Source organism: Pelobates fuscus, chromosome 2 (genome assembly GCF_036172605.1).
Source record: "Pelobates fuscus isolate aPelFus1 chromosome 2, aPelFus1.pri, whole genome shotgun sequence".
In the NCBI taxonomy this organism is placed as follows: Eukaryota; Metazoa; Chordata; class Amphibia; order Anura; family Pelobatidae; genus Pelobates; species Pelobates fuscus.
Window position 1 is genome coordinate 48,579,639 of NC_086318.1, and position 26,744 is coordinate 48,606,382.

The window sequence follows — 26,744 nt, forward strand, 5'->3', positions numbered from 1 at the left end:
ATATATATATATTTTTTTTTTTTTTTTAATTTAATGAAATTTAATTATTAAAAACTGAGAATTGAAAACTTTATGACTGTTCTTTAAGCATACAAATGTGGTATCAGAAGAAAGCCCTACTAGGCCTCTAAAAATGATTTATTGAATATGTGTGCAGTAGAAGAATGTGTTTAAAAGGATACAAAAAAAACTTTACTTACCTTATCCCAGCGCCGGTGTCCCTCGGCGCTGGGTCGTGGCTCCGCCTTCTTCTTCCTGCGATGAGCGGCACTAATGCACATGAGGAAAAATCAGATGCTGAATGTCCACCGGACCAAAGATCCATCAGGATGCAGGAAGCTCCTTCAGTGGCTTCCTGCATCCTAATTCTCTGGAATTGCAATGTTTGACATTGCAGCACTAAGTTCAATAGGGACTCTGCACCCAGACCTTCAATGAGTGGAAGTGACCTGGGTGCCTACAGTGTCCCTTTCAATTATGGTGGAATAAACACAAAGCAAAAAGGTCTGAATAGGCCAAAATGCACAGACTCACAAAACCTCTAAAAAGTATTGATCATGAAAGGCAGACCTGCTGCTGCCAAATTTTATTTTCCCAGCTGTCACTAGTGATGGTTGTAGGCATGGTCTATGGCTATGGAGTCTTCTGCCGGATCCTCCATAGGCCTCAGTGTTGCATTCTCCTGCACGCGCAGGTCCCGTTGGGGCTCTTTGCAAAATCTGGAACTTGTGCCGCTACATAAAATTTATGTTTTCCCTTTTAAAGTAAGCTTGCCATCCACAAATCAAGTGCATCTCAAGTTCACATTCCAGTTCTGGGCTGTTCACATGTAAAAAGCATTCAGCCGAGACACACACATCCTTTTTTTTTTTTTTTTTTTAATTATATCTTTATTGAAAAAGTTTTTCATTATTATTTGACATAGACAACGAATATGCTGAAACTAATACAGATCTACAAGTATGCACAAGTATCAAACAAATACATAATTTTATCGTAATTTATGATACATAGTACATAATCAAACACAATGATCACATATTCACTTATAGACCAGCATAGCAGCATACTAACATAGATTAACCACGACAAAAAAAAAAAAAAAAAAAAAAAAAAACCCTTAGAGCATCTTATCAAACAAAATCCCTTTCCCTGGACTGAGGTTATTGGCTTCTGTTTTAATTTTATCCCATCTTTCTCTATCTATGCAGATATCTAATATAGATTAAATTACAAAAAAAAAAAATTCTGTCCATAGGAGAACTATCCAAATAATATACTATATTTGTCTAACCATTCGCAATACCATTTCTTTTTCCTAGAAGTAAAAGTCGCATTGTTGATCATCTCATATTCCATTGATAATTGGAACCTAATTTGATCTATCAATAGTCGTTTATCAAACGGCTTAGATACTTTCCAGTGTCTTGCGATAATGATTTTAACCGCAACTAAAGAGTGAATGGCAAAACAGAAATCTCTTTGTGAATCGAAAGACAAATTCAAATGTAAGATAGCCGAAGCAGCATTCTCCGGAATTCTGTTTGTAGTCATAGATGAAAAAATATTAAAAGCCCAAGACCAGAGAGACTTAACAGCTGGACATGTCCACCAAATATGTATGTAAGTACCTAAATGGCTACCACATCTCCAACAGGTTGGATCAGAAGAGTGAAACATTTTAACTAGTCTAGCAGGTGTATAATACCATCTATAGAGAACTTTGAAGTGGCATTCCGACAAGTTCAAACAATGGATATATTTATTCACCCAGCTCAGAGAGGAGTTCCAGTCGTCTAAAGAAATTTGCAGTTCTAAATCTTGTTCCCACTTCTTAATCAAACTATAGGGGGACTCTTTAAGCATTGATAAGGCAACAGACATGCTCTTTTTAATGGATTGAGACTTAAATATAACTTCCAACTTTTTCGCATAGATAGAAGACGATTTGAGCACATTTTTATGAATATAGTTTTTTATCCGCAGATAAGTAAAAATTTCCCTGCATGGAATGTGGAAAATATCAATAATGCTCTGAAATGGCAAAATATTATCTCCTTGCATAATTTGTGAAAACTTTATTCTATCAGCGTTAGCCCAGTTCTTTAAAGAAAGATCTTCTATAAGGATTTGCAGTATGTCTATTGTACATGACTTGGGTATCATATTTCCTAGGGCTAATTTTTTCTTAATTACTAACCACTCTTCTAAAATTTGGAATAGTATCGTTGAGTTCTTAAACAAATTCATTAGAGAGTTCTTTGTAACTATCCACATCGAGTGTTGCAGTCTGTCTGTTTGGACCATTTCAGATTCAATAATATACCATGGTTCTAAGACCTGCTCAGGGTCCTGAAGGAGGTAGATATGTCTAATAATATTAGCATGATAACTGTAGGTAATACTAGGAAAGTTTAAACCTCCTTTAGACAGTTTTTTAGTTAATATCTTTTGAGCAATTCTAGGTTTTTTATTATTCCAGATAAAATTATTGAAACTGGATTGAATCATAGCCAACCAAGGCCCAGGGACTTTGAGTGGAATCATAGAGAATAAGTATAGCCATTTAGGCAATATATACGCATTAATAATATTTATTTTACCTTGCCAGGAAGTTTCTAAATTTTTCCATCTTTTTAGTTTGAGATTCATATTTCTCATAAAGAACAGTATATTCCTCTCCATTATAGCTGTCACTTTGGCAGTTATATATAGTCCTAGATAATTTAATTCCGAGTCTGTCCATATGAATTTATAGAAGTGGGCTAAAGTATTAACCAGATCGTTGTTCATATTCACATACATTACTGTGGATTTGGTTATATTTAGCTTAAAATTCGAGATTGTAGAATATTTATTAATTTCGATCATTAGAAATTTTAAAGAAGACTCTGGGGATGTAAGAGTGAGTAACGCATCATCCGCGTATAATGATATTTTAACGTCCATCAAGTTCGTATGGACACCTTGGATCAAAGGATTATTCCTAATATTGATTGCTAAAGGCTCAATAGACAAGATATACAGCAGGGGGGAGAGAGGACATCCTTGTCGTGTGCCGTTTTTAAGTGCAAACCACCCTGCTGTAATATTTGGTCCCACCGTTCTCGCAGTGGGGGAAGAATACAGAGCCATAATGGTGTCATGTATCCAGCCAGTGAACCCAAACGCAATAAGAAGTTCGCTGAGATAACCCCACCCGACCCTGTCAAATGCTTTTTCGGCATCTAATGACAGGGCCAGTAAAGGAATCCGGTGTTTGTTGGCCCAGTCTAGAGTGTCAATTATTCTTCTAGTATTGTTTGATGCTTGCCTACCCGGGACAAACCCTATCTGATCTGGATGTATCAATGTCGCAATAATGTCTTAATTCTGTCAGCAATTATGGCCGCATAGATCTTCATATCCACGTTAATCAAAGCTATAGGTCTGTAATTACTAGGATTGTTGCTAATTTTATCAGGTTTCAATATCGGAATAATATTAGCCTGTAGTAATTCAGTTGGAAAAAATTTGTTTAGAGCTATTTGATTGAACATGTCTGTTAAAGGATTGATTAATAAGGACTGCATCTGTTTATAATATAGATTCGTAAAACCGTCAGGGCCCGGTGTTTTATTAATAGGGAGTCTATTTATTTGGAATTTAACTTCATCAGCCGAAATAATCCTATTTAAAGTTAATAGATCATGAGCTGTAACTTTTGGGATCTGAGTGTCCGCTAAATAGTTTTGGATATCAATTAAATTAGGGGACATTTTAAGGTTATATAGATCTTCATAAAATTGATTGAATCTCTCCCCTATTGCGGCAGGTGTTGAATAGACCTTTTGGCCATCTATCAGTTGTTCCACTCGATTTTTTGCGTGATAGTTTTGTAGTCTTTTTGACAAATTTTTATTAGCTCTATTACCAGTATAATAGTTTTTTTTAATCTTAGTTTGTAAATATTTAATTTAATTTTTTCTTCCACTTTTAGATTAATTTGTTTTTGTACAACATTTATTTTAGTTTTCATTTCTGCAGATGGATTTTGTTTATTTAACTTAGACAAGTTATAGAACTCAATATACAGATCAGATAGGGTCTTACCCTTCATAGACCTCATTATATGGGCTAATTTAATTAAATAGCCTCGCATAACTGATTTGTGTGTACACCAGTTATTTGCCGGCGATGTATCAGAGGAACTATTTTCTAACCAAAAATTTTTTAATAATTGGGTTAATTCGTCCTTATTCTTCGGATCATTGATAAGAGCATCATTCAGTCTCCAAGTAGTACGCACCCTAGAAGATCTATTACCAAAGTCTATTAGAATGAGGCTATGATCAGACCATAGACTCTCTTTAATTTCAATTGAATTACATAAGGGTATCGAATTTGCGTCTAATAAACATAGATCAATACGTGAGTATGAACCATGCACACACGATTGGTGGGAGTAGTCTTTTTCCAGTGGATGTAATAGTCTCCATATATCATGTAAATTATATTGTTTACAGATGTTATTAAATTTTTTAGACTGTTTGACCGTTCTTTTATCAATTGAAGTAGCAGGAGTATATGTCTTATCCATTTTAGGGTTCGCCACACAGTTAAAATCTCCAGCTATAATTAGATACACACATCTTAAGTCCCGGGTTAGTAATGGTGGCACTCTGCATTGCTACCTGACGTATTTTTTTTTTTTTATTGTGAATGTTAAATACAGCATAGATGTCAAGCATGGAATTTGTCATGTGATAGATACAGTATCAGGAGTGTATAATGAAGGAAAGAGCTTAAAACAGCGTGAATATAGAATGTGATAAACCGTGGGTAACTTGTTGTTACTCACAGGTAATAAACTTCTAGCAGGCACGTAAAGGTATCTTTATAGGACGCAAACCTTCTGTCCTTTTTCTTAATCCATAGACCATATAGGAAATAGAGGGAGAAAAGCAAACAGTATATTTCTTTAAAAATTAAAACACCTTTTATTTTAAATTGCACTCACAGAATGGATTCTTTAGGCTTACATATCGTTATATGTATATCCAGACCCAGGGTATGGTGTGATACAGTCCTCTGCAGTCGGCAACAAGATTGCAGATTTTAATCCATACACATCAAATAAATGAAATTTTTAAAAACAAAACAAATTACAAAATACAATTAAGTAAAATTATAGTCACTATGTTCTTCTCCCAGCCCTACGCGTTTTGTCCTTCAAATTGACTTCCTCAGGGGCATCTGATAGTAATATATGGTCTATGGATTAAGTAAAAGGACAAAAGGTTTACGTCCTATAAAGATACCTTTACGTGCCTGCTAGAAGTTTATTTATAAACCATCCTCTGCACTTACTTGAATTTTCTCTGCCTCACCCAACGTGGCTTTGAAAGTATGCAAACTGCATCACACAATTTGTAGTATGTAGGTGCACCTTTTATAATTGTAGTCTTGACTGCAGTGCCAGAGACATGGCAGTAAATCTAAAAAAAGGTCAAGTAATAAAACATTGAATACAACTTAATTTATAGATTTGCTAGCACAATGTGTAGGTTATATTCTCTTTAAAATTGCAAAGTCCTCTGGTAATGAAAGGTGCACTTTACATACACCATATAAATAATCCAACCTATTACACTCAATGTCATTAACATTTTGAAAATGTACCACACTGGCAAATATGTTAATGTACTGGACTACCTGGAAAAGATTAAATTGCTCACTGTAGGGATCAAGCCTTTACTGCTGGAACAGATATAGTACAGGAACAGTGCAGCTTTAAGGACCAAACTTCTGGAATAAAAGGGAATCATGACGTGTCACACACGTCATGTGTCCTTAAGGGGTTAAGCCTTGCACTATGCTTCTATCCTGCAGTGTTTAATCATTGCCAACCTGTTTCAAGCTCTCCGGTATGAAAGAAATCTGACACAATCAACCCATGGTTGCATCTGTCAGTGCTCTTGAGTAATATTCAGGATCATTTGTCGAAAACTGTCAGATCTTGGAAGATTACATTTAATTGCTACTCTCCTACATAATTTTTTTCGGACCTTATAGAGATGATGCAGAGCCTTATCTAGAAGCCACTTTTTGCTTTATGTCTGAGAGGATGACCTGAAGTAAAATTGAACAGGGATAATTGAACCACTTGACTATGTTTTTAATTTCATTTTTTTTTCCTTTTGGGAAGTTTTCTGGACAAGGAGGTTAAAAACATGGCCGCCCAGTTGTCTACAGTCCTACAGCGCGTACGTTCCGTTGAGGGCGATTTAAAGCAAAATGAAAATTACATGCTTCAATATTACAACACAAAGAAACGAAAGCAGGTAAGCAGTACACGTTTATGGTAATTCTTACTGATTCTTCCTTCCATTCTGTGTAGAGATGTTTTTTAAAAGCATGCTCTGATTAAAATAATAAATAATGCAGATTTCGGGGTGTAATTTGTGTGTATATACATACATTTTTGTTTTTAATGTGTTTGTTTTGTTTTTTATTATTTTTTTCATGAAAGGGCGATTTAAACTTGCGTTTATTCCACTGTCGAGACTGACTCCTCACAGCAACCTTATCCCTCCTCATGTGATTTTCAATAAGACTGATGGCCGAGAGTTCTGACCAATCAGATTATTCTCATAGAGAAGCACCGGGGGGACACAGCACATGCTTTGCAATTGCTGCTGTCTGCTAGTCCAATGCTTCTCAGAAAGAAGCTTTAAATCCAGAGCTTCTCATTAAAAAGTAAAGTACTACATGTATAGTTCAATTACTGAATCTATAGGATATCCAGCAGTCTTATGTTAGTCTGAAGCCACAGCCAAAAATAGAACTGAAAACCTCAAAATCTATCAGTTCCGTGTCTCAGAAATTGCACTATTTTAATTTGCAAGACTGAAAGGGCTGCAGTATACCCCGAAATCACAAGCACCACTTTTATTTTTTTTATATATATATATATATATATATATATATATATATATATATATATATAAAAAATTTTTTTTTTTTTTTTTTTTTCATCCTTTATGTTGCATTCTCTACAACTCAGTTGTTATTGTGGCATCCACTTCCCATGTCACATTGTGACTCCCTCCTTCTGTACGCATAGAACGAATCTGGTCCATATTTTATGTCCTGATGAAAGCTCCATGCTAGGAGCTGATATGTGGAATTTTTTTTTGTGGATTGCGGTTGTTGTTCTTGCCATTTATATAGCACCAACAGATTCTGTAGTGCTTTACAATGTTATAAGAAGGGGAATTTTAGTATAAATAGGACAATTACAAGAAAACTTACAGGAATGATAGGTTGAAGAGGGCCCTTGCAATCTATAGGAGATGGGGTGTAAAACACAATAGGACAGTAAATCGCAATCCAATAGCAGAGCTGGAGGAGAGAGTAGAGTGCTGCTCGTTAAGAGAGAGCAAGAGACAGGTATGTGAGTTATTGGTTACTCTGGGAGGCCATAAGCTTTCCTAAAGAGATGGGTTTTAAGGCACTTCTTAAACGGTTGAAGACTAAGGGAGAGTCTGATGGTGGTAGGCAGGCTATTCCATAGGAAGGGAGCCGCCCGCGAGAAGTCCTGCAAGTGTGAGTTGGCTGTCCGGGTGAGAGCAGTGGACAGTAGAAGGTCACGGGCAGAGCAGAGAGATCGAGAAGGGGCATACCTGTGGATCTGTAAAGAGATATTATTCAATGCTTTATAGGTATGGGTTAGTACTTTGAATTGACTTCTATAGGATACAGGAAGCCATGATAGAGGGTTGAGGTGTGAGAGGACAGACTAGAGAGGAAAATCAGTCTGGCGGCAGCATTCATTACAAACTATAGCGGGGCAATACAGCTTTTGGAAAAACCCATTAGGAGAGGGTTACAAAAATCCATGCGCTAAATTACTAGAGCATGGACAAGCTCCTTAGCCCGCATCTGCCCATTTCTTACGCAAGATGCTACTATGTTGTTAAGATGGAATCTACAGGATGTGGTAACATAGTGGATGTGCAGCTCATAGGTGAGGACAGAATTAAGTATGACGCCAAGATTGTGCGTTTGCAAGGATGGACTGATGTGGATACCACTAACTTGAAGGGAGAGCAAAAGAGGAGGATCATTATTAGGAGGAAAGTCAAAAAGCTCAGTTTTAGAGAGATTGAGTTTCAGAAAGCAGGAGGACATCCAGTCAGAGATTAAAGAAAGGCAAGTAGTGACATGTTGCAGGACGGCAGAGGAGAGGTCCGGGGAGGAGATACATATCTGGGTGTCATCGGCGTACAATTGGTAGTGGAATCCAAATGAGGTAATACGTTTGCCAAGAGAGGCAGTATAAAGAGAAAATGCCAACTGAGACAGGACTAAGGGAGGAGACATCATTTATAAAGGAGACTCTGAATGAGCTTTGGGAGAGATACGAGGAAAACCATGAGAGGACAGAGTCACAGAGACAGTGATTGAACAGTTTGAAGAAGGAGAGCATGATCAACGGTGTCAAAGGCAGCAGAGAGAGGTCAAGAAGAATTAGTATGGAGTAGTGGCCTTTGGATTTAGCTGCGATTTAGGTTGTTGGTAACTTTAATAAGAGCAGTCACAGTAGAGTGGAAGGGAGGGGAGGAAGCCAGATTGAAGAGGATCAAGGAGAGTGTTGAATTGAGGAGGTGAGATAATACGGGTAAAGACAAGTGTTTCCATAAGCTTTAAGGAAAAAGGAGCAGGGATATGGGCCGATAGTTAGAGGGGGAGGATGGGTAGAGAGTTTTTCTTTTTTTTTTTCAGGATAGGTACTACAGTGGCATGTTTAGGGTCCGCAGGGACAACACCAGAAGAGAGAGCAGTTAGAGATGTGTTACAAAAGGCACAAGACAAGGGGAGAGAAAGCTGATAAGGTGAGATGGGATCGAGCAGGCAAGTGGTGGGGCGAGAGGAAAGGAAAAGCGCAGCCACCTCTTGTTAAGTAGCCGGGGAGAAAGTCTGATGGGTAGGAAAGCCAAGTTCCATTTTATCTATATGCCAAGTCCCTGGATTGCGGTTTTTAGTTTTGTTTGTTTATATAGATATACAGATATAAATGGATAGTGTGTGACAAATGCTCAATAGGCTATTATAAATAACAAAAAAGGTTAAAGTAACCTTTTAATTCCCATAACCTCCCCTCCGGTTATCGATCTTGTATGTACGTGCATGAGAATTCTTTTGTAGATTCTTATAACTATTCCTTTCATTCTTTTTATCACAAGCTATTCTAATGAGAGCATCCTGTTAACTACGAGCATGTTTCAACCCTTTAAATACCATGCTTTTGGTTACTGGTTCTTTGTTTTTTTACATTTTGACAAGTCTTTGTTCATGCTTCCTGTTTCATATTTTTCCATTTACCAAAATTAGAGATGAGACTAGGTCAAGTATACAAAATGAGTGCAAAACTCTTGTGATTGTGGATCCATACCAATTAGCAATGATTTGAGCACATGCATTACACAGATTATTCTCTGCGGGCTTTGTTCTTTGCTGATTTCTTTCTGTTATTGTTCTCATGATTAAAGATTCCCTACATTGAAGATGAAGCTTTTACTAAACGTACCATCTAATGCCAGCTATCTTGGTGAAACCTGTAATTTAATCTACGCAGAGATTGAGCTGTATTTGCTCTTATGATGGCAGGATGCATTGACAGACAGTTTGAGAGTAGCTATTAAATGCTATCTGCAGTCTTCTAACTAGCCCCATCGCAATTCATGTAAGAAACTGTACATCAAAAACAGAAGGATAATATCTCCTAGTGCAATGATGGAAATGCTTTTCTATTTTCAATATTTGGGCTTATTTCATGGATTTCTTTAGGATTGAAGTTTAGTTGCTTATCTCCTATGCTTTGGCTTGTTTTAAACATTTGCAAGATATCAGGTGCAATGGACACGTTATGTGGTAATTGAACTGTTTTTGTGATTAGTTGTGATACCTTGCTGGAAACAGAGCATTTGTGATACGTCCAGAGCTTTGATGTCTATGCCTTTCTTGACTGTTGAACTATGTGACTAACACGAACGGTTTCTCAGCCCCCGCTGGACACCCTCTTCCTCAGTGTTTGTAAAGGCTTAAGTAACCTTTTATTCACCTACCTGATTCCAGTGCTGATATCTCTCGGTGCTCGGCCGCTGTCCGCCTTCTTAAATGTTATCTAATGGGGTGCCTATCGTATCCTTTCTTAGTTAAGTATAAAAACCTTTGTGTAGACAGAATTAGAATATAATAATTGGATAGCTAGGTTTGGATGTTCGACAGGTTGTTTTATGTCGGTTGTAAGAACATTTTGCAGTGTAGGGGAAGAGGTATCAAATAGAACGTGAATAGAATGATAGACTAAAGAAGGTGATCGGTCTGGAGAGTAGAGATAGCACAGTGTGTCAGTTACTTACACATGATTGCAGGAGATTTAGGGGAATATGACCAAAGTGGCAGGTGGGTGGTGATGTTGGCAGAGGACATATGAGCCCTGTATAGGGAATAAAGATGTTTAGTTGTGAGATAGAGGATGCAAATCATAGTGGTGTAAGAGCGAAACATAAACCTTCAGTGGCGGTAGACTGCTTTCCAGGACTAGTTCTGAACATAGCTGGTGTATGTAAAGTGCTATAGAAACATAGCATGTGACGGCCGATAAGAACCATTCGTCCCATCTTGCCTGCCCAATTTTCTAAATACTTTTATTAGTCCCTGGCCTTTTAATAATAGCCTTATCCCTATTTCACGCATGCTTAAACCCCTTCACTGTGTGAATCTCTACCACTTCAGCTGGTAAGCTATTCCATGCATCCACTACCCTCTGTAAAGTAATACTTCTGGATATTTTTAAGCCTTTGCCCCTCTAATTTAAGACTGTCCTTTTGTTGCTATAGTTTTTTTTTTTTTTTTTTTTAAGTCTCCTTTACTGTGTTGATTCCCTTTATGTATTTAAAGTTTTCTATCATATCCTCCGTCTCGTCTTTCCTCCAAGCTATACATGTTAAGTTCCTTTAACCTTTCCTTGTACGTTTTATCCTGTAATCCATGAATCGGTTTAGTAGCCCTTCTCTGAACTCTGGCCTCCAGTACAGCTTACAATACTCCAAGTGAGGTCTCTCCAGTGTTTTGTACAATGGCATGAGCACTTCCCTCTTCCTATACAACTAAGCATTCTGCTAGCATTTCAGAAATAATCACCCCTAAATCCCTTTCCTCAGATGTTGAGGTTAGGACTCTATCAAATATTCTATACTTTGCCCTCTTTAAGTCTAAAATGCATTATCTTGCACTTATCCACATTAAATGTCAGTTGCCACAGCTCTGACCATTTTTCGAGTTTACCTAAATCATTTGGCTTATCCCTCCTGGAATATCAACCCTGTTACATATCTTAGTATCATCAGCAAAAAGACACACCTTACCATCAAGACCTTCTGCGATATCACTAATAAAAATATTAAAGAGAATGGGTCCAAGTACAGATCCCTGAGGTACCCCACTGGTAACTAGACCTTGCTTCGAATATACAACCCTCTGTTGTCTGTCACTCAGTCACTGCCTTACCCATTCAACAATATTGGAATCCAAGCTTAAAGGGACACTATAGTCACCAGAACAACTACATCTTATTGAACATGTTATGGTGAGTAGAATCATTACCTTCAGGCTTTTTGCTGTAAACACAGTCTTTTCAGAGAAAATGCAGTGTTTACATTACAGCCAAGTGATAACTTCACTTGCCACTCCTAAGAGGTCTGTTACCAAACCAAAAAAATCAATAAGATTAGTTTAGCATGATCTCCCTGAAGTAAACCCATGTTTTCTCTGATCTTGAAATCTATGTGATTTTAGATGTTCAACAATTTTATCCTTTAACATGGTTTCCATTACTTTCCCCACTACTGAAGTAAGGCTTACTGGCCTATAGTTGCCAGACTCCTCCCTTCTATTTGATTGGTTAAATAAAACTGTTAATGATTTTGCTAGTACACCACTAAGCTCTTTTAATAGCTTTGGGTGTATTCCATCAGGCCCCATCGACTTATTTGTCTTTACTTTTGACAGTTACATAGAACCTCTTCCTCTGTAAACTCAAATGTAACAAATTACTCCTTTGTTCTTTTTCCTAAATGAGGTCTATTTCCTTCATTTTCATCTGTAAATACTGAACAAATATATTCATTGAGTCAGTCAGCTAGACCTTTATCCTCTAATACAGGGGTTCCCAACCCAGTCCTCAAGTACCCCCTACCAGTCCAGAATTTAGGGATTACCCTATCATGTCTATGGAGTAGTTTGTTTGGTGTTTTTTTTTTTTTTTGTTTGTTTGTTTTTAAAAGCACCTTAGACCCAACTGGGTAATCCCTAAATCCTGGACTGGTAGGGGGCACTTGAGGACTGGGACATACCTTCCTTCTTGTTTTACTTTCCTTTTCTTATGTATTTAGAAAATGTTTTGTCTACTTTTTTACTGACTGTGCTATTTTCTCTTCTGTGTGCTATAACTTGCTTAGCCTTTTTCTGCCTAATCTTATAGATCTGTATATTTTTCTCACACTGGCCACTTCTGCTGAGTACCACAGTGGTTTCTTTATTTTGTTTGCTTTTATTGACTAGCCTAATGCAATTTTCTGTTGCTTTCAGTAGTGCAACGTTTAAATAATTCCCTTTCTCTTGGACTCCATTTAAACTGCTCTAGTCTGATCAGGACTCCTTTACACATTCTAATTTTAGAAAAGTCTCTTTTTCTAAAGTCTAAAACGTGTGTTTTTGTGTGGTGTCACTGTTCTTATATTAAACCACACTGACTACTGATCACTGGTTCCTAAACGTTCACCTACAGTAATATATGATGCTAAATCTCCATTTGTTAACACTAAATCTTGTATCTCCTCCTTACAAGTTGGCTACTCGGTGACTTGTTTTAAAGACAATCTCAGTAGGGAGTTTAGAATATGTGTGCTCCTGCCACAAGCAGCTGTTTTGGTTTTTCAGTTCACATCAGGAAGATTAACGTCACCTATGATGATAACTTCCCCCTTAATTGTCATTTTAGTGATTTCCTCAACTAGTAGATTATCTAACTCTTCTATTTGTCCTGGGGGACTATAATCACACCTACACAAGTTACTGTGTGATTACCAAATTCTAACGTAACCTAAACGCACTCTATGTTCACCTCACTAACTTTTTTAGGCTAGATTTTATGCTATCCTTCACATACAGGGCCACCCCTCCCCCTTTCTTGCCTTCCCTGTCTTTTCTATATAAAAAGTACCATGGTATTGCTATGTCCCAGTCATTTTTCTCATTATACCATGTCTCAGTGACACACTTATAGCTATAGCTGCTTTACAAACACTTCAAGGAGTGAGATGGTGTGGACAGCCACCTCACTAGTGCCATAGTACTGTTGAGTGGATGTGAGATTGGGGCAGGCGATGTTGGACATACACGTTTGAATGAAGTTGTTTATTTCCTGTAGGTCACCATCAAAAGCTTCTGAATTTTTGACAAACCTCATGGATATAAAGCTCGTAAGAGCATTGAAGGCAGGACTTGCATAACTCCTTTCTTTTGAAGACCACATTTTGGGGACAGCAGTAGGAAGTTATGTACTGTATATAAACATTTTATTATTTCATGGTGTGAATACTAGGTAACAAAACACGCATTGTCAACACTTAAAGTGACACTATAGGCATCAAAATGACTTTAGCGTAATTAAGCTGTTTTGGTAGGTATATTTAAAGTCCTTGCAGCTTCACTGCTCAAACCCCCTGCCATTTAGGCATTAAATCACTTTTGTTTCTGCCCATGCAGCCCAGCCACTCCTCCCCTGGCAGTGACTGACAACCTGCATGAAAACAAAAATTATTTCATTTTAATAAGATGTTAACCCCTTTAGATGTTTTTTATCTCCTGCTGTCTAAATTGAACTATCCTGCAGGGTCTAGAAGGCTATTAACATAGCAGGAGCCTAAGAAATTCAAAATTAAACAGACTGTGCAATAAAGGAAGTTTAAACATTAGATTTCTCTTTACAGGAACTGTTTTGCAAGGCTGTTCAAGTCACATGCAGGAAGGTGTGACTAGGGTAGCATAAACAAAGTGATATAACTCCTAAGTGGCAGGGAATTGAGCTTTGAGACTGCATGTGCATGATCTATACACCAAAACTGCTATATTTAGCTATAGTAGTTGTGGTGCCTGTATTTATCCCTTTAAATGCCAGCTGGGAAAATCTCCCTACTCTGGGCATAATGGCATGAAGGTGAATATCACCTCACAAGAAAATAAAAAACTCCTCCTTTAAATGGTTAGTTTCCTTGGTTAAGTTGAAAACAAATCTTGTTTTATGATTTATTTTTTTCTAAAGTTTATTACTATTACCTTGTTTGCAGGCTGAAGCTCGAGAATTGAATGCACGTATTACCGAATTGGAGAATGTGGAAGAGCAGCCATCAATAGACATTGCTACACTGGTAAGCAATGCTTGTTTTCTCTTTAACTGTTTTCCCTTATATGAAAAACTGGGACTTCAGTTCCCACAATTGTCAAATGAGCAGCTGTCTGAAAATAGTGTCCACAAAAAAATGGAAGGCTACAATTTGGCAACCTATCATAAAGCATCTGCTGCTGTTGGCTTTCTTTATTTAAAGGTTTTAAAAATAAATCACTCTCACTAAGTGACAATGCCTGGGAGAGTTTTGGGGGATTGCTCTGTTATGTCCCTGTAGTGCTGGCATGTTGCTTTGATATTATGCTAAGCACAGGTAGACAGTTGCATTGCTTGACTGAACATATTACTGAATGCAGAGATCTATTGCTCTATATACCTTTTTAGAATTATGGACTTTTTTTTTCCTGAGTTGTGTATCCATTAAATCAAAACCTTCGAAGTCTTAAAGTCTACTTTTCCCCTATATTTAATGGAGTACTCCAGAGTTAGGCAACTTTCGGCACTCCACGTTATGGAGCACATCTCCAATAATGATGTGACGGCATTATGGCTGTAAGAGCATTATGGGAGATGTAGTCCACAACATCTGGAGTGCAGAAGGTTGCCTAGCCCATGGAGCACTCTGTTAGAAATGAAAATATGCAAGTAAGTGTAAATTAAAGATCATTTAACGTTTAGTCTCTCCACTTGCTTAGATGATCTATGATTTCTACCAATCCAATTCCCCCAAAGAGATCCGCACCTCATCAGGAAGATGCATTAACTTGATACATCCATATGCGATTTATTGGTGAAGAACACCTGTCCTGTCCTCTAGTGCCTGACACTCAGACAGTCACAAGAGGTGTTTTTAAAGCTCAATGTAAACACTGCCCTTTTTTCAAAAAGGGCAGTGTTTACAATTGAGAGACTGCAGGGATTAGTGTCTTTGCTCCAGAAACTTTACATTTAACTGCATTGGTTCTGGCTTTAATTGTAATGGCGTGAAATTTTAGTTCTGATTTAAAAAAATAAATAAAATGACATTCGGAGATACAAAGTTTTAAATGTTGTTTCGGGGGGGAGTGTGTGTGTGTGTGTGTGTGTGTGTGTGTGTTCGTGTTCTGACACTGTCTTCTTTGGTGGACCCTTACCCTCAGGGTCCCCCTCCCGTGGTGATGAAGGGGTTAAAACCCATTCAGCCACTTACCTTAATCCAGCAGCGGGTTCCCTCTACGCTGGTGACCTCTCCTCCCCTGCTGACGTCTGCTTCCTAGTGGAGCGGCAAGAGCCGCGCACGCATTCTAACAGTCCATAGGAAAGCATTTCTCAATGCTTTCCTATGGAGATTCTGCACGCTGGATGCGATTTTCACATACAGCGTCGCAGAAGCACCTTTAGCGGCTGTTAGGAAGGTTGGATTAACCCTGCAATGTAAACATAGCCGTTTCTCTGAAACTGCTCTGTTTACATGTGAAGGGTTAAAACCGGAGGGACCTGGCACCCAGACCACTTCATTGAGCTGAAATGGTCTGGGTGACTATAGTGTCCCTTTAAGTGATTTGGTTAGTCCATAATTTGCGTATATTTTGCCTCAGAATTCATCTGAACACCTAATTATCCCAAATTTAAATCTCCATCACAAGTGTTTTCAGTGCATAGTGGCCCCTTAACAAACATGATTGGGATGTCTAAGAAAATAAAACATAATCTAATCTAGAAATGTAGAAACAAACACCATTGGATCTGAGTGCCCCTCTCTCTGCTCCCTATTAGTCAAGGTTACAAGCTTTGTGCACTATTGAAGAATGGCTCATCAGCTAAAGTGAAGCCTTCTTTTATACATATTTTAGTTATTCTAAATCAAATGGCAGCTGTGACCCTTTGACTGAGATGCTGATGGCAGATGTCTGACATATCTAACCTATTAAGTTATTGCTCTATTTGTACTTAAATTACTGTCATACATCAGCCTGTCAGGAAGCAGGAACAGCCATCAGATCATCATATTCATTCAGTGATCAGAGACTGGAGCAGGAAAAAGTTTTTTTTTAATTTATTTATTCTTCACTCCCATCCTACCCTTTTACAAACTGAACCACAGCCTGGCCGAAGTAAAATTGTGGATAAGGAGAAACAAGGCGCACAATGCAACCAGATTTATAAGGCTGTGCTTTTCGAGAACACTCTAATTACAATTTTTACATGGTTGTCACTATATCAAAGGCTAAACAAATAACTAAATCTCACTCTTGCCTAATCTTCAACAGGAAACTCCTGGCACCGTCACAAATTTAATGCAAAATATAGAATTCAGTTTTTCTTTTTTTCCTCATGTTAAAATGTCCATGGTTTTTGCACAAGATCAAAATATGCACCATACTACCCTTAGCCACACCTTCCCATTTCGGAGACATTTCCCTTTATCTGCCAACAACCCACCATATGTACACAGCTCAGCCGCAGACAGACGTATCTTTTGTTTTTCTTCTGCTCATTTAATTGGTTTGTTTACGGAGTGCAGCGTATCCCATGTGTTGGAGTATAGCACAAAGAAGCTTGACTTGCTTTACATAACTCGATGGGTTTCTGGTTACATAGGTAGTTTACATAGGTAGTTTTAAACTAAATTCAGCTAGTTCTAGCCATGATCCATGTTTCTGGGCGCCCATTTTCAAACCTGATCCATATGAATCTTTTTTTAACTTTTTTTTCCCTTTTAATATTTACATAATTTATAAGCTGTCATATAGAGCGCAAGAACATTGAGTGAGTGTGTGCTTTTGCATCATGGGATCGTATCTGTGCCTGTACCTAGTAGCCCTGTGCTAGCAAGGCTATAACTGCCCACTTCATGACATTGGAATTGCACTTACCAGCATGTGCAACATTATAAGAAATGGCTTCATGCTGCAATGTGGTATCTTGGAATTATACTGTGGACATTCCTGTAAACTGTAAAGGGTAAATGTCAGCAGTATTTTTCACTCTCACAGCTGGACAGTTTCAGTTGCTGCTCAAACCATAAGCAAATGAATTGTGTACTGCCTATTAAATCCTTATTGCATAGTATGTCACATTGACAGATCCTTACTCTGTTATGAGGCTTTATACAGAACTCTTTATCAACAGTCTTCCATGTGTAATTGGGTAACTCTACCAGCTGCATCTTTTTATTCATCTTAAGTTATAATTTTAGTTAATCCTTCTGTTCATCAGGAAAGTGAAGCCCAAGACATCAAGAATAAGACCGAGCATGTTCGAAAGGAGATGAAGGAGGCGTTGGATCGAATGGAGGACTTAAAATCCTCACTTCAAAAGGCAGAGCATCAGTATGATGAAATCAAAATGAAGATCAGCTCTGTATCTGAAGTAGCTGAACCTGTAAAGGTAGGTGGGGGTTGGTGTGTGTCAATCTTCTTTGGCTGTTCCTTTATTTTTAAAGCGGCACTGTCATGGCCGAATCCAGTTTGGTTTTTTTTAAGCCCCCTCCCGACTCCACTACATCTAACTGTCCCCCTAGTCACCCCCAAATGCCCCTAAGCCTCCCATATTACCGATTTTATTTTTTTTATCTTTATTTCATGCCCGGACCTAGGTCTTGGGTGCTGTCATCTTTGTGTGGGCAGATGAAGTCCCTTTAGGTCACGTCATCTGCCCACACTAGATAGCGCTGTAAAATTCCCGCACATGCCCAGTTAAACACTTGGGCATTGCTATTGTCCAAAATTCGGACGGAATTTAGTCCATTCATTCGTCAGAAAGACGAAGGAATGAATAGAAGTTTAAGACGAACAAACAAACACAGGTTATCTGTGTCCGCTTGTCCAGTTTATTACAAACAGGGAGCATCCAGCACGCAGCTCCCTCCTTGTAATATGTAAAAAAATAGAAGTGGCAGGGAGCTGTGCTCCCCGCCACTTCCTAAGCCCAGACATGTCCTTCAACATGACCTCCATATTAGCATAAGGGAGATTGAAATCTCCCGAATGCCCCTACTGAGCACTTATTGGTTGGGTGTATTTATTTTAAATTACAGGTATTTAGTTTTATTGTCTCCCCCTCACTATTTTTAGGGTGAGAGGGGTAGGTAGGGCTTTATTCAATTAATTTTTTAGGGTGGGGGGTTGTGAGTAGGGGCTTGGGGAACCCTAGTCACTTGGGGTTGAATTTTTATATTTATTGCCCATGTGTGGGGGGGGGGGGGGGAGAGGACTATGTCTGTGTGTCGCCCCGCCACCTGCTAGTTAATAGGTGCCCCACCACATGTGCTCACTGTTTACTAGACATACCCCTACTTGCGATATACCGAGTAGGGGCAGATTAATTACTAATATGTACTAAGTAATCTTTATTTAGTATTAGTAAAGTTGGCTAAATAACCAATCTTGGTCTTTCAGCCTTTTAGTAGATAGCTCCCTAATACTGTGGGAATCAGGGAGCTATCTGCTATCCGGCTGCAAGATGCAGCCGCAGCATGGATCTGATCGGAATTTCATTCATTCTAATGAAATTTGGAACCGACTTAAACATACCGAATGTCGTCCTACATGAATGAACAAACTGTTCTCATTCTGTTAGGACAAAACTTGGTCATTTTGTCTGCGTTCTGTCTAGGGCTGGGACAGCTTCTCTCAGCAATGCCTCACAACGAAACCATTGCTTCTAAATGAGAAACATTTGTGTTTGGCATAGTGATGCCATAGACATTTTGTGAAAGATGGTTTGAGTTTCGTACAGATGTGACTAGTTTGAAGAAGTTACTGGTTTTCGATGCCTCTGTGAGTTTTGTTTGTTTTAAGAGGTAGCCACAAACTCTCCTCATATAGTATATCTAAAGGAAGTCTACCCAGCTGGATATTGCTGATCTCTGCAACAGACTATTTCTTAAAAAAAAAAAAAAAAAAAAAGTTAGTTCCCAGACTGCAGCTTGAATATTGTTTAGTATGTGGCATTGTACAGAGCTGTATTGGCATATTTACAATGTGAGTCTGGATGCAAATACATCTTCCAGATGTATAATGCAGCATTATGTTGGCTATTGATGAACGCGGTGTGAGCTATCCCCTCCGTGCTCTCCTCCATTCTATGCATTGATTTTACTACATATATGTTTGTATTCCTACATGTTCTTAATATGATTAATGTGCCACCCAGACATTTCAGAATAGAGCGACAGGGCAGCACTGCCATCTCCCAAATAGGTTATGGCTTTCTACGTGAGTAGTACATTATTCATTTTTAAAACACTTGGCACTTTCCCACCATTTGCTAGCTTTACAACTTTACAACAATAGCTTGTTCCCCCCCCCCCCCCCCTCCCCCCTGTGGTTAGATTCTTTAGAGAAGAACTGTAAATGTTTAAATGGTTAGGGACAGGTTCCATTCACAGGACAGGACATTTATTATTGCGTGTTATTGGATGTTCGGGAAAAGCAAGCATATCTGACCGATAGCTTAGCACAAAGCAGTACACATGTTATGTACTCCTATTGATTTCACATCACACAATGTATGAAAGAGGCAGAATCGTCCAGAGTTGGGAGACAAGGATCACTAACCTGTTTGATTATTTCTTAAAGGATGAACTTCATAAAGTGGACCAAGAAGTAGAAAGCTGCAAAACTCACAAGAAGCACTATGAAAAGAAAATGGCTGAGCACTTGGAAGGTATCCGGAAAAGGAAAGAAGAATTAATAGCCAAAGAAAAAGACCTCGAGGTGAGCTGTGTCTGCATCATTTGGCCACCTCTTATTCCTACTCAATCTTGCGGCTGGTTGTCGTCCTGCAGTCTCCAGCTGTGCAGAGATACCCAGACCCCAGGGAGCTCATGCATGAAGTATAATTTGCAGTGGTGTTAAGAATGGCCCTTTAACATTCTGACTGGGCTTTTAGAAAAAAGAATCTTAAGTCACCACAGTTACAAGAAAATAACTTGATCATTATTAGCAGATTTACTATGTCAGGCCATTCAAATCAGGGGATTGGATAGTGCTAGAGCACACATTATATCTACAACAGCAGGATGATTTGTAGTCTTGGTGCATGTGTGTATTAATCTATAGTTTGCGGGTTTAGTCATTACTGGCTGCTCTTAGGTTATTTTTAACACTTTATTTAAGAATAATTTACAAATACATTAACACAGAGGTATGAAATAGAGAACAATATAACAAAAATCTAAAAAGAAAAACCTAGGACACGTCTGCCAGAAAGTTAGAGCAAGAACATCGGTTACATTCAAAATGGTTTTAAGATAGAAAGTAGAAGTGTGGGTCAAATACATAAAAAAAATACTATCAAAAGAAACCAAAACCCGAATCAACACCAAAATAAAGCAATAGGGGCAATATATTTGCTGGTTTATTCATTAAAGGGAAGTTTCAAAATAAGGCCCAAATAACCAAATTAGGAAAAAAAAAAGGATATATATTAATTTGGTCTAAAATGTAACATTTTTAATCTCCGAACTCTGAATACAAATTGCAACAGGGATTGTCACTGTGTATCTTGAGAATGGAGTGAGAAAGGGAATAGGAACAGAAATACTTTTTTATTTTTTTTTTAAATATAGTTTAATTACAAATTGTGAAGGAACCCAGTAGTGTATTTACAGATATTATTTTGTTGCTGTATAGGGATTAATCCAGTTTGGGTCCACTTCCTCTATTTTGTGTCTTCCTTATGCATTATTTGTTTTGTAATTTTGGAGGTTATACAGTTTTTTTTTTTTTTGTGTGTGTGTGTGTTTTGTTATTTACTATATATTTTTTATAGTATATAAATGTTGCAAACACTAGAGAAATTAGGGTTACTTGAACATACAATATATATGGGAAAAATGTAAAGTGAACCTGACTTTTATAGTCTTGTTTGGTGTTATTTTAGGAAAAACTCTGTCAAGCAAAGCAAATCTTTCCGGAGCGAATAGAAGTTAATAGAAGTGCTAGAAGCCTTGACACAGAAATTGTCCGACTAAGAGAAAAAATTAACTCTGAACGTGACCTCCATGGGGACAGGGATGAAGTAATTCGGTAAACACAATGTAAAATGGATCTTGTAAATCTCTTGATTGAATTTGCTGTGCTATGTATTGTAATACTTTTTCTTTCTCATTGTATAGTAGTTATATCCCCAAAGTAAATTTGCATTTCATTTGTTTGCATGTTTTCGGTAACCTATATGAATTCTTGACATGCAAATGTATAAATATATTATTTGCAGCAACTGCAAGCCGTCCCTTTCTTCACAAGTACAGACTTTGTGACTCTTCAATCACAGACTTCTCAATGAGATGCATTAAAGCTCATTGAGACGCTTTTATAATGCAGGTGGTCTGGGCATTTGCTTGCTTCTTAATTTTGGCTTCACAAAGCTAAACTACCAGAAAGTAAACTAGCTGGTTGGCAGTGGATATGCATCAAGGTTAAACAATAAAAGTGCCAATTTCTCTTGAAATCAGAACTTTTATAAAATGAAAAATAGAGGACAGTCTTGTCACGTAAAGCATTTCAGCAAGCTGAAAAGCTTTGCTAGGTGTGTTCCTTTAAGTCATTTTTGTCCTTTAATTTCAAAACTAATCCAAAGGGAAACATCATTGCCATTGAATCAATTAGGATTTTTCCTTTTTTTGTGGCAAAAGTGGCCTCAATTGGCATCTCTTAAATTGGATTTATTTGGCTTCTTATGAATCTACAGCCTGAAAAGATGTTTTTTTTTTTTTTTTTTTTTAAAGATTGCATGTAGCTACTATGTAACATTACAATAATGTTTATACTCACATGCAATAAACCTAGGAAGTGTGTACTTTTTGTAATCCATATATCAGTGAATACCTGTTTTTAGAATCTTACTCTTGCTGTAGTGAAAGCAGCCATCTTTAGGCTACTTGGAATTCATAGAGGGATTTGCAAATCTCATTCCAAAATGAAACATTTCCCATCACTGCAATGTTTGCAGTTCAGTGGTTTTGCCTTCAAATTCTTAATTAGTGAGTAACCCCAGCAATATTTAAGCAGGTTTGATGGAAAATAAGAACGGAGCATTAATGAACTTGATTGATTTAAATGAAGTTCTTTTGTGTGGCCTGCCATCAAGTCATGCATGAGTGTGGAAATACATTTTCCTAAAGATTTAGCTCATGATCTGTAGAGTTGCTGGTCCCTCTCTTAGAGGTGTTTAGAATTTTCCATTTTTCCAAGCTACCGTATTTACAGCATGGTGGAAACAACGAAGCACACATTTGTTGTTACTACCATACCCATGCAATGTGGTTGGGATTCTTATTTTCCCACCATAATAGATTCTAATCTCTTTGTCATTTTTCAGTATAAGCAGTTTATTTGAATACTAAAGGTATCTGCATACTATTCTACTCCATGAAGCCTCACTCATTTTTACTTTTTGTTATGATTACCACCTGGCAGAGAAACAAATTCTCCACCAGAAGGCACTAATTACTAATATATAATGCCTGTAAATTTGCTAAAAGTATATACACACTCCCAATTTTTTTTTTTTTTTTCCATTCTATATTTTTGTGAGTTATTGCAGAAATATGTTGTGTGAATTGCATCTGAGCATAAATGACTAGACATTCATATCACACAACTGAACCAACTCAATTTAGTATTTTATAGCTAAGGTTCCCAGTCTTTCCTGTAATATGTCAAATAAGCTCTTATCTAGGGCGGATGCGGGTGATGTGCTTTGTGGCTTATTACTTTGCCATTAAAGATAGGCTCATGTAAGGCACCTCTGGAGTGATTTATAAGCTTTTTGAAGCCTTTAATAGCCAAAGGTTGGAGCTTTAACCCCTTAAGGACACATGACATGTGTGACATGTCATGATTCCCTTTTATTCCAGAAGTTTGGTCCTTAAGGGGTTAAGGAACAATTGCCTAGTCAGAAGGTTGTAATCGTGAGTCGAGCGTGCATTATTTTGCTTTTGTATAGAAAGCGATATCTTTGCAAATTTTATGTGGAGGGCAGGGAGAAGCTCATGGGGTGATTCCCGCAACAGTCCAGGCTGGGCAATCTGTCGTTAAGGACTTCTCCGCCAGTATGCCAAGGGACTGCAGGAAGGCTGGTGCTTCTGAGAGGTGCAACGTTATGTATGTCTTGCCAGACTTGTCAGCTATTATTCGGTGAGGACCCCAATTATAGGGGATGGGATGCTCCTGTAGAAGCTGGGTGACTGGTTTGAAGGATCTCTGCCATATCAGAGAAAATGACAGCTGTGCCCCCTCAAAAGATACTGTGGGGGAGCCCCTAACGGCCCCAATGATTACCCCACAGTCATAGTCCCACACGAGTTTCAGCAAGAAGTCCTTGGGTGCATCATGGGCTGCGTTGAGTCGAAAGCCTTGTTGAGTCAAAAGCAGTAATCCATTACCAGTTGTTTCACCTGCTTGGGCATAGGTAGAGTGGCAAGGAGCCTCCGGCAGTAGTGGGGGAGTTCAGCTCCCAAAATAGTTTCCGACACTCCCCAGATTCTCAAGTTTCGTGCCTTGGTCCTGTCTTCCATTCTGACTATCTGTGCCTGTTGGTCAGCGCATTGTTTCTGTAGTGCTTCTATAGCAGTATCAGTAGTTTATTGTGCAAGCTTGGACCCCTGAGTCCTGATATCTCAGGAATCCAAGCCGTTTTTTTTTTCTTCCCCATATCGTTGGGTATCTGGCTGTTACCTTCTGAGCCCAGTAGCAGTGCTGGTGACTTCAAATAGCCAGGTGTATTGGGGCTGGTTTGCAGGTCTGCCTCGGCTTGTGTAGGCGCTAGCTCCGCCCCTAACTCACTCCCTTTTTCCTGACCGTACAAGAAGTTTCACTTGGTGATACCATTTCTACTATCAGGTAATGGATAAGAGTGAATAGACAATACCATTTCACTGTTAGTAATGCATTAGCATTCCAGAGATTGATGAACATTGCTATAGCAGTTTTAAATACTTATGTTAGAAATATGATTTAATTGTATTTAATGCGTGTGGGTATTCTGCTCAAAAGCAGACATTTTTACACTTTGTTGCCGTTTTTAGTAAACTGTACTGCTAGTAATACCTCAGTGTCCTTACAAATACCCTATAAGCAATGTATTTGTCCATTTGTATCAATTTGGTCACATCTAATGTATGTGTGCCATTTTTTTGCTCTTCTACTAACATTTGTTGTTAGTATAGTGAAGGATGTGAGTGATTGGGTTGTAGTATTATGACCCATTTGTGTGTCTATTCTTCTGTTTGAAGTTTAGAATTTAAATGCAGATATTTTAATGTGCCTATCCCAGGGTGAGCTGTTTTCTAAGTTGCCAGCTGTGAAGTTAAAGGCATTAGAGGTGCATTTATGCAGTATTTATGCTTCTAGATTTCATACCTTGCTGTTTTCTTTGATTCCCTGGAGAAATCAGTGTGGGTGTGAATCACTCTTATAAATATTGCCTGCATCCATAATGGAGCATATCAGTGTGATGAAATGCTGTATATGATCAAGATGGCACTGCATTCGAACAGTGTGACTGGTGTCTGTCCTCTCTTACGTACATTTTTTTTATTTTAATAAATATATATATATATATATATATATATATATATATACCAGTAGTAATTTAGGCACTCACCCCTGAATAGAATACAGATATATCCTGCCTTTGGTGCATCCGTCGTCCAAATATATACCAAAAGATAAATTGGAGCACTCAGAAGGACTTTTCCATAGTGGGTTTATTGGTGCAAAAAAAGTTACATCAAAGTGTAAATCCTCTGTTTCGACGTTTCGACCCCTATATATATTTTTCTAGTGGGGTTTTATGGTGCATTCCCTATTGATGGTGCGGTAACTAAAATGGTAAAGTTATGTTTTTTTTCTTTAGAAATCGGCAGTATACATCCGTGTTTCCCAAATTAGTCCTCACAACCCAGTAACAGTCCAGGTTTTCTTAGCATCTCCATTGGCGTAGAAAAGGGAAATACATAAATCCTGCATTGTTGGTGGGCCATGGGGACTGGTTTGGGAATCATTGGTATACATATTCTCCAGATACCCAGGTTAATCTTCTGTGCTGAACCTATAAATCACTAAATACTAATAAAAAAAAGGGACAATGTAAGTATAAAAATACTTATAAACATACATACAAGACACTCTAAATAAAAAAAAAAAAAAGATTTGGTCAGCCCCTTGACTTAACATGATCCAAACCTACTGGATGAAGGAAATTAACAACGCTACCTAAACGCCTACCAGCACTGGCTAATACAAGGCAGGACACAATACTGGTCATGAAGAACCCTCTCATTGTAACACCATATAACCAACGACCAATCACTTGTCTGTCCACAACATGGAAGGTCATGTCAAGCATCATAGCCTCCAAGATCGTTGTGCATATGAGTCAGTACATGAGGAATACTCGGAAGGGAATTTGAAATAAGACCAGCGGACCAAAGCACCAACTGTCCGAACTTTCAGCTGTCTGCAATGAACAAATCAAACAAAAGCAATTGAAATAGCTCAAATGCTTCAAGTGGTTTCTGTTAAACCTTGACAACAAACCTGATTTTCAATGGGGGTTGAATAACTTACCGTATATACTAGAGTATAAGACGAGTTTTTCAGCACATTTTTTGTGTGCTGAAAAACCCCCACTCGTCTTATACTCGAGTCAATGTCTGTATTATGGCAACTTACATTGCCATAATACAGACCAGGACCGCCGGGCTCATTACAAGTTTAAATAATATACAAAATTTAAATAATAAAATATAAATGTTAATAATATAATAAAATAAAAATTTAAATAATAAAATAATATTAAAAATGTATAATATTAAAATTTAAATAATATTGAAAAAAAATTAATATTAAAATAATAAAAATGCCCACCCACCACCAAGGTTACACACTCTGCATCACATACACAAACACACTCTGCATCACATACACACTCTGCATCACACACCATATAAAATATACACACACGCACTCACACCATCAACAAGAATCTATAATGTTGCATATACATCACATTTTATGTATATATGTTTATAGTACAATAAAGAACTTCATAATCTTCAGAAATGGGGGACTATACTTTTTTGGAAGTGCTGGTTAGTGCACCTTTGAACAGCGTGCTAAACCCTATTGTCCTCTTACCAAAGAGAGATACCAGGACATTGATACTTTGAAATAGGGATGCCTTGAAGGTATGAAAGTACTTTGCATGGGCATGGCCTTTTAAATTATTATCTGAATAAACTGCATGTTTGTTTGTTTTTATAGAAAAACAAGCAAACTGCTGAGTATTTTTTTATGAA

At 37.9% G+C, this 26,744-nt stretch overlaps 1 protein-coding gene across 1 annotated transcript in view; it reads left to right on the forward strand.

The window, feature by feature from the left end:
• Positions 1 to 26,744, forward strand: part of SMC6 (structural maintenance of chromosomes 6) — a 109,918-nt gene that overhangs the window by 60,566 nt on the left and 22,608 nt on the right. The window contains exons 18-22 of the mRNA XM_063442137.1: positions 6,188 to 6,323; positions 14,397 to 14,477; positions 17,654 to 17,824; positions 20,017 to 20,154; positions 21,323 to 21,468. Coding sequence (XP_063298207.1) covers positions 6,188 to 6,323; positions 14,397 to 14,477; positions 17,654 to 17,824; positions 20,017 to 20,154; positions 21,323 to 21,468 — 672 coding nt within the window. The remainder of the gene's footprint in view (positions 1 to 6,187; positions 6,324 to 14,396; positions 14,478 to 17,653; positions 17,825 to 20,016; positions 20,155 to 21,322; positions 21,469 to 26,744) is intronic.